At 49.9% G+C, this 8,898-nt stretch overlaps 1 protein-coding gene across 1 annotated transcript; it reads right to left on the bottom strand.

The window, feature by feature from the left end:
• Positions 1–4,190: 4,190 nt before the first annotated feature.
• On the bottom strand, positions 4,191–8,599 carry Ccdc116 (coiled-coil domain containing 116). Its single transcript, XM_057764676.1, has 4 exons — positions 8,531–8,599; positions 7,216–7,764; positions 6,519–7,124; positions 4,191–4,982 (listed from the first exon to the last, which is right to left on the bottom strand). Exons 1-4 carry the CDS (start codon positions 8,597–8,599, stop codon positions 4,191–4,193), a joined length of 2,016 nt encoding a protein of 671 aa, XP_057620659.1.
• Between the last annotated feature and the right edge of the window lie 299 nt (positions 8,600–8,898).

Here is an 8,898-nt window from a genome sequence, read left to right as displayed (position 1 = left end):
TGCCCTCCACCTTCCAATCAGAGTCTAGGTTCAGACTCTCAAGACAGAGTGAGCAGTTCAGTTCAAGGGCCAGCCGACCGTTGAAGGGTTCACAGTGGCTCTCCAAATGGGATCATGAACAACGTCTCTCGTTTTGGGGCTTGTCAGCATATTTGTCAGTATATGTAAAGGTTTGAGTTCCTCTCATCCCAGTTAGCAGAGAGGGTCAAGGTGTCCATTTCCTCCCCACTTGAATCTGTGCGGACATTGTGACATTAACAGAACAGAGGAGTGAGGCATTGGGGGCTTCTCAGCAGCAGCTTTGAAAACAGAAGTTCTTGCTCCTCCTTCTAGGAAGTCAGTGGCATCTCTGATATCTAAGAAAAGTACGATTCAGGGCTGGAAAGATGGCTCAGCAGTTAAGAGCACTGGTTGCTCCTCCAGAGGTCCTGGATTTAATTTCCAGCTCCCACATGGCAGCTCACAACTGTCTGTAACTGTAGTTCCATGGAATCTGTTATTCTTTTCTGGTGGGCATACATACAATGCAGATTTAAAAAAAAAAACCATATATGGGGATGGAGAAATGGCTCAGAGGTTAAGAGTACTGGGTCCTCTTTCAGAGGATCCGGGTTCAATTCCCAGCACCCACATGGCAGCTCACAACTGTCTGTAAATCCAGTCCCAGGGAATCTGACACCTTTACACCAATGCACACGAAGTAAAGCTGAATGAATTATAAAAAAAAAAACCCCATATATATTTTTTTAATAATTCATTCAGCTTATTTTATTTCCTTAAATAAGGAAAAAGAGAGAAAGAAGAAAGAAAGAAAGAAAGAAAGAAAGAAAGAAAGAAAGAAAGAAAGAAAGAAGGGAGGGAGGGAGGAAGGAAGGACAGAAGAAAGGAAAGAAAAATAAAATTCGGGCTAGATGACTGAATCTAGAGATGTAGAGAGGCTACATGCAGGAGAGACCCTGTAGGGGGAGAGCTCATTCAGAATGCTCCACCTTCAGACATGAACGGCTGAAAACAGTGGCATGAATTTTAGCCTGTCAACTTCAATGACATGATAAATGATCACTACCCTTGAAGTCACTTAAGTCTTCCGAAAGATGACGGGAACATGGGCTAAAGACACCATGTTTCTAATGTGATGTATTAGTGATTCCCAAAGAGTTTCTCTCAGGCTCCTCAGAGATGTGCATCTCTGAGGCTGGGCTAGAGCGATGCTCTGTTTCTGGACTTGGCAGTGGGAATGGGAAGTGGTAATAACTAGTAGCCAACTGTCTTTGAAAACCAAAGGCCTTCCTCTTGGCTGCTGTTTTTTTTTTTTTTTTTTTTTTTTTTGTCTCTGGAAGGGTAGTCAGAGACCACTCTCCACCTTCTACATATGTTTTCAGTAATCAGTGCAAATAACCAAAACCTCCTGGTTTGTCCTAACTACGGTCCTGGCTTGGAATAGGGTTAGGCCAATGGGATTTAGCAGTATGGTACCACCGGGCTATAATGGCCTCTGTTACAAATGGGTCCCTGGTTCACCAACCTTAGGACCTTAGTCCTGCAGAATGACAGCCACGCTCTCCTTGAATATAAGGCTGTAGTTGTGACCATATTTCTCTTGTCTATCTCTAGAGTGAGCTCTACAGTTGGTGTGTGCCTCCATATCTCTGGGCTCTGTGGAAGGACCCCTTTCTGGGTCCCTAAGTGGTCAAGTGTGGCCAAAAGGGCCTGATCTCTATAATTCAGGGGAGCCTCTGAGGAGAGAGGGGAGCTCTATGCCTCAGGTAGAGGAAACGCAGGTCCACTGGATTGTGTGTGTGTGTGGGGGGGTGTATTTGCTAATTTCAAGGCAAAGTTCTCGTGTATCCCCAGGCTAGCCTTGACCTTGTTGTATAGCCAAGGATGACCTTAAACTTCTAATCCTCCTGATCCACCTCCCAAGGGCTGGGGTTTCAAGACTGCCACTATATCCAGTTTGTATGGCACCGGAAATGGAGCCCAGGGTTTTGTGCATGCTGAGCAAACTATTCCAACTGAGCCACATCTAAGAGAGCTCTGTCAGGAAAGTCAGTAGGAGCCTGAAGACACTTCAAGGAAGGCCTTCTGTGATGGTTTGGACTTGACTACATCCAGAGTTAACTAAAACCCCAACATTGAGGACCCACCTGTGAAGAGTGGGAATTAATTTGAAGTGGGAAGATCTGCCTCTAATCTGGATCTCGAGGCAGGAAGACACATTTTTATTCCAGATCTTTAATCCAGAGCTAACTTAGGCCATGACTTCTGCTGGAAGCCTATGTCAGGACCTGGAGAGGGAAGTTTGTGCTCTGTGCATGCTTGCTCTCACCTCGCTAGCAAGACCATTCCTTCACTGGCATTAGTGCCTACTTCTTCAGGATTCCGGTGTCTGCTGAGGAGCAGCTGAGACATCCAGCCTCATGGGCTGAGCAAATACTGGATTCTTGGACCTTCTGTTCACAGGCACCCATTGTTGGACTAGCTTAGCTACAGTTTGTCAATCATCCTAATGAACTCCATTTCTATACATATATGTAAGGAGATTCATTCTATCTGTTCTGCTACTCCGGAGAACCCTGATTAATATGCCTTTCCTACCAAGAACCGTTGCTGGAAAGTTATATTCCTGAAGCCACCAACCCACAGCCACCATATGACCTGCCATGAAAACTCAGTCTCAGGAATTAGAGACGGCCAAGCAAATTAAAAAGAGAGGGTCAGGAGAGTGGCTACATTCTTCCATAGCTTCAAGATGAGGTTGGGGCACATCAAAGCAAGAAGGAAGCTACCCCAGCCTAAGAAAGATCCCTCCCAAAGTAGACATTGCCACTTCCAGAGAGGCAGGAATCCTGAAACCTTGGCTCAGGGTGCCAAAGGAATGAAGAAAGGACAAACATATAGATACCCATACAATGAAGCTGGGATCATGTGGGGTTCTCTGCCTGCCACAGCTGGGAACCTTCACATGTTTATCATGTACAGCACAAGAGGGAGGGATTGCACAGTCTGGGTAAGAGGTCTTTGTCAGTAAGCAGCCTCAGGTTGTAAACATCTGGGAGGAAGCCACAGCTGCTTATCTTTACAGATTCCGATTCATCATTCATAAAGAGTCTGTGTTAGGCAGGGGTCTCCATAGTCAAAGAACTTATGAAATGACTCTCTCTTGAGAAGCCATGATGAGACACCTAGGAGTCCAGAAAGGCTTGATAAGCCAGAACGTTGCAGAATAGGGCACAGAAGAGATGCAGGAAGTAGCCACACAGCTCTGGAGGCAAAGTTCCACCAGCTGTCGTGTAGCCTGACTGTCCCCGGGTGCTGTGGAACGCTGTCCTCTCAGCACGGCTGCCACTATCTTCTTCACCAGAGCGGCTGTGGCTGTAGACAGGGCCCCTCAAGACTGAGTCCCCTCCTTCATCTGGGAGCACAGCCACTCCTATACTTCTTTCCTGGCTGTATTCTGACCAAGGTGCACTTAGTCTCCTGATCCCTGACAATACTAGAAAGGGTTGTTCTCAGCCCGTGGCTCGCGACCCTCTCATAGGGGCCACCTAAGGCCATCCGAATATCAGATATTTAATTACAGTTTATAGCAGCAGCAGTAGGACTCACCACAGCACGAGGAACTGCATTAAAGGTCTGTGCATTAGGAAGGTTGAGAACTAGAGTCTATACAGTGTGGAAGAACTGGAGCCTGGGCTGGGGGGCGGGGTTCTATGCAGCTATGGTGAAGTCGTTATCCAAACTGGGGTGAGACTTTGATGATGGAGCTGTTTGGAGGTCTCATAATCCTGTAAATAACCATTCATCCATTCCGCAAACTCAATAAAATCATTGGTTCACCAAGTTGGACCTTGATAAAATCATTCTCTGGTGCGTCATTAGTGCCCTGTCTTATATCCCAAAGAAAAGCTTGTGTAACACCAGGGCTGGATCACCCTGGAGGTACTATTCAAGGGTAGGCATCCAGGTGCGAGAAAGGATACGACACACCAGGACCAGACAGCTGTGTCCGTCAACATGTAATTTATTTCCTTTTGTCTCTTTGGCTCCTTTGATAACATTAACAGAACTCTGGCTGAGCACCCAGTTGTAAGACCTTCTCTCAGGACAGCGGCTGACTGGGTGGCCAGCTACTTGGATAGGGCGGGAGGAGGCAAAGACTGGAGTACTCTGTATACCTTACAGGGGTCTCATGGGGAGTAACAGGAGCTCATTTCAATGGGCTCATTGGTAAAGTCCTCCAACTCATGTTCAGGCAGGCTAGTGGGGGTTCGCTCACTCTCGGAGAAATCTTTGATTTCATCTTCCTCACTTCCTCTGTCGTCCTCCTCCTCCTCCTCTTCACTGTCCTCTTCCTCTTCGGCATTTACTATTTCCTTGGAGGATCTGGAGCCCACACCAGCATTGGAGATCACAGACAGCTTGGGCTCTGAAGGACTCCTGGGCATCTGCTCCTGGCCTATACCAGGGTCCTGAGGGCTAGGAACCTGGTGGATTGGCGTCTCAGGATGGAGGGAGAAGGGAGACTCTGTACTCTGGTCCTGGTTGGTGTCACCAGTAAGTTCGGGGCGCACAGAGGGTGATTCTGTGCTACGGTGGGAAGTGCCAACACGGGAGGTACTATGTTGGGAGGCTGCTGGCCTAGCGGCGTGCCTTATGGCCTGTCTCGCCAACTCGGCTTCTTCCATCTTACGCAGAAGGCAGGTCCAGTTGATGTCTGAGGACAGACGGATGTGGTTGCCCTTCACCTTCTTGAAGCCCAGAAGGATGTCCATGAGAACCTCAGTGACAGGAAAGGAGATGAAGCCAAGTTGCTTATGGAGGCTGTCCTCAAACTTGTACTTGCAGACAAGCAAGGAGACTGCCTGCTCAACCAAGAAGTTAGTGAGTTCCTCAAACCAGGGGTTAGAGATGTAGGACATGCTGGACACAGAGGAGATGGACGGCAGAGGCTTCTTCCTTGGAAGCTTCGTGCTGGGGCTCTGTGCAACAGGGGAGGAGGGAAAAGGAGACATTTGGCCCTCGCTGCCCTGTGAGAGCACATTGCGATGCCCTCCTTGGCAGCTGTACCAATCCTCCCCATTATGGACAGGGAAGCCACACACATCACACTAGGATACAGACTGCCACACCGGCTCTACCACGACATTCATTCCACACACCTCACCTGTCAGGTCTAGAGCAATGCCCGCCAGCCTGGGCAGCCTGCGTTCCTGCAAGCTTGCGTGTAGAAGGAATTACATATGAACCCTGATGATGATGGGTTCAGAGATGTCCAGGACCTCCAAAGGTCAGGCCACCTACGTCTTCATACACATTTCCTGACCAATGTCCTCTTTACTGAGCAGAAAGACTAGACTTCTACAGCTGGATTAGAATAGCTTGAGCTAGCTCGACCCTAGAATAGAGAGTGGTGCTCTTGGCAAAGACTCCTATCCTTAGGAAATGTGTGGGAAGGTCCCTGAGATTCACAGAGCCAGGTGTGGTGGCGCACGCCTTTAATCCCAGCACTTGAAAGGCAGAGGCAAACTAGTCGGCGGTGGTGGTGGCGGCAGATACCTTTAATCCCAGCACTCCAGAGGCAGGAGGATCTCTGTGAGTTTGAGGCCAGTCTGGTCTACAAGAGCTAGTTCCAGGACAGAATCTAAAGCTACAGAGAAAGCCTGTCTCAAAAAAACAAAAACAAACAAACAAAAAAGGCAGAGGCAGGGGAATCTCTGAGTTCGAGGCCAGTCTGGTCTACAGAGTGAGTTTCAGGACAGACAGGTCTACACAGAGAAACCCTGTTCTTTACAGGGGAGGGCTCACAAACAATAATTAAAAAAAAATCCCAAAATTGCAGGCATGGTGATGATGCCTGTAATCCTAGCATTTGGAAAGTAAAGGCAAGAAGATCAGGAGTCCAAGGTCACCCTCTACTATATAACGAATTTGAGAGACCAGTCTGAGCTACATGGCACCCTGTCTCAGGAAAAACATTGCAGGATAAAAAAAAAGCCTTTATTAATTTGACAACTCCTGGGGAAATAGATAAACTAGGTTTCTTGGTTCCCAGCAGCTTGTATCTACCCCAGGAGACTTCTGCAATGCAGGACATCGGCCAGTGACAGTGGCTACTAGATGCGGGGGGGAAAGAAGCCCTTTCCCTGCAAATGTTCCTCTAAGACCTCCAGCTCTACTCTTGAGGCCACCTCTGGGCACAGTGTAGTAGAAGAAGAGGAGAATCTTTTTCCTAAAGAAAGGAATGGATAGAACACAGGGAAGGAGAGAGGGGAGGGAAGAGGGTTGGGGGAGGCAAGATGACGCTGGATCGGGCCCCTGATATGGCCCTGGCAGGAGGCCACCTCCACTGTGATCCCAGGGGCAGGCAGGGTGAGGTGCAGGCCATGACGGGGCTGAGTTAGGTGGTTGGTGCTCGGGGCCACAGATGGTTTCTGTACTTTGGGACTGGAGGCAGGGGACTCCTGCACGGAGTGGAATGAGGGGCTAGGGACACTAGGCACTTGTGGAGGTGTCACCTTGAGCCTGAATCTGGTGGCCATCTGGGCATTAGACATGGAGGGGGATTCACGTCTGCCCTTGCTTTTCCTGCGAGATGTCTTAGGGCTGGAGGCTGTGGTGGGAGAATCACAAGGCTCCTCCCCATCCTCCCTGCTGGTGGGAATGGATGCTTTGGAGTTAGGCGGCAGAAGATCAGAGTTCCCAGGCAGCATTGGGGTGGGCTCTGAGGCAACAGGGAAGAGAGGGAAGCCATCATGGCGGCAGGCACGGCTGAGCTTGTCTACAGCCTGGCTGACCACGCGCTGCAGGGCAGGAAAGAGGTGATGCTCAGCCAGGAAGTCCAGAGTACAATGGGGTTCCCTGAGGGAACAATAGGCAGGCAGGTTGAAGGATGCTGGCTGGTTTAGCAGTGACTTCATCTCCTTGTTTAACTCTTCTTTGAGGAAAATCATCTCCTGTTCTCCAAGTCCCAACTCTGATGTCTCAGGGGTGACTGAGCTGGAGCCCAAAAGCCCAGAGAACCAAGACAGGGGCTGCTCCCGGGTCCACTGACTGCTGGTCTGGCTGCCCAGTGAGTCCCACAGCAAAGAATCCCTCTGGGAGCAGGGTTGATTCAGACCTTTCTGCAAAGAGAGAGGAAGGCTGAGCGGTGTCCAATCAAGGCCTAACCCTAGCCCACCCTATGCCAGCCTTAGCCGTGGCAACAGCTCTCACCCCTTTGTTCTCCAGTCGCAGTAGCCTCTTGAGGTTTTTCTCAAGCAGGAGTTTGTCCCTCACAGGTGGCAGTGAGCCTATGCGTCGGGGACCAGGGTCACTTTCCTGGCTGTGGGAGCCCAGCCAGCCAGCCGTGATGCTGCTATGGGAATCCGACATGGAGCTGGAGCAGGATGGGTAATTGTTTGGGTGGCCAGCACACAGCGTGGGCCAAGCGCGGTGCCGATGCACAGTGTTGATGCTGGGTCTGGCTCGAGCCCGCAGCCTACCACTTGGCACCTCCACTGGGTCTTGAACGTCCACCAGTGGTACTCCGGCCTCTGTCTTCATGGCAGCCAAACGCTCTGTTGCCTGCTCCACCACCGTCTGCAAGCTGTCCAGTACCTGACCCTCTGTCAGAAAATCCAGGAAGCTGCCAAACGCTTGAGGGCGCCGAGGGTTCTGCTGGTGGCCCTGGTGCTCTGAATACCGGTTCATTGATGGTAGGTGTGGCATACGTCCAAGCTTGCAGTTCGGCCTCCTTTCTGGCAACAGATGCTTCTTGGGTAGCTGCATCTGAACAGACAAGATTGTCATAGCAGGCCGGATGCTCTGCAAGGGGTGGGGGCTATCTCTGGAGTCCTCCTAAAGTGCTATTAGGGGCTGGGATTGAACAATGGGAAAGACTTTTTCTCTTTTTTTTTTATTAGGCTGGGGGTTGAACCCAGGGTCTTGAACATCCTCTGTAAATGTTCAAACACTGAACTATATTTTAAAATTTTTAAACATTTCTTTACGAGTATGTGTGCATATGTGCGGGTGTGTTTATGTCTCAGTGCACATGTGGAGGTCAAAGGACAGCTGGCTGTAGTTGGTTCTCTCCTCTACTATGTGACTCTTGAAGAGGGAACTCGGGCCATCAGTATTGACACCGAGCGCCTTCACTCACTGAGCTGTCCTCACCAGCTCTGAATTACACTCGGCTCCCTTCAGGCTCTGTGACAGTGCTCAGAACAGCTAGCTCCTTTTCGGGCCTTCTGCAGAGTAGGGTCTGCTAGGGTTGATGGAAGGTCCCCAATGCCTCTATTTTTGTATATGCTGGCCTAGCTGGGAGCCTGAAAGGGGAATTACCAGAGCCTTTCTCTCTCTCTGCCTCCTCCTGTCTCTAGCACGACCCTTGACTGTTTTCACTGCTGGGCTTCTCCAGCTTGAGTGCCCAGGCTGACTCCAGCCTACCCACCTGGGGGCCGAGGACAGTGGGGCACGAAAGGGTGTCCCCCGGTAAGCGGTGGGAAGTGGTCCAGACACTAATGTTGGGTCAGCTGGACATACTGACCTGAGCCATGTAGGTGCTGTGACCTTCATCGTCAGCCAGATATCCTGAGTGGTGGCGGTATCTTGCCATGATGTGGATAATTAAATTTGTTTTCTGCTTCCTTTCTCAGGTTCCACAGCACAGATGCAGACTCCTCTGTAAAGGGCAGGAGAGGAAGTAAAGGTAGAACCAGACCTCCATGGGTCCCTCACTCCCTGTACCACATCTGTGTCCTTCTCCTGCTGGGGACCTGCTAAGCATCTGCGAATATTCAAGTCGTTGCTTCTTCTTCTTCTTTCGTTTTTTTTTTTTTTTTTCGGTTTTTAAGACAGGATTTCTCTGTAGTTTGGAGCCTGTCCTCCTGGAACCAGGCTGACCTCAAACTCACA

The sequence above is a fragment of the Chionomys nivalis genome, chromosome 3 (genome assembly GCF_950005125.1).
Source record: "Chionomys nivalis chromosome 3, mChiNiv1.1, whole genome shotgun sequence".
NCBI lineage: Eukaryota > Metazoa > Chordata > Mammalia > Rodentia > Cricetidae > Chionomys > Chionomys nivalis.
Note: the sequence above shows the minus strand (reverse complement) of the source record. Positions and strands in the feature narration are given on the sequence as shown.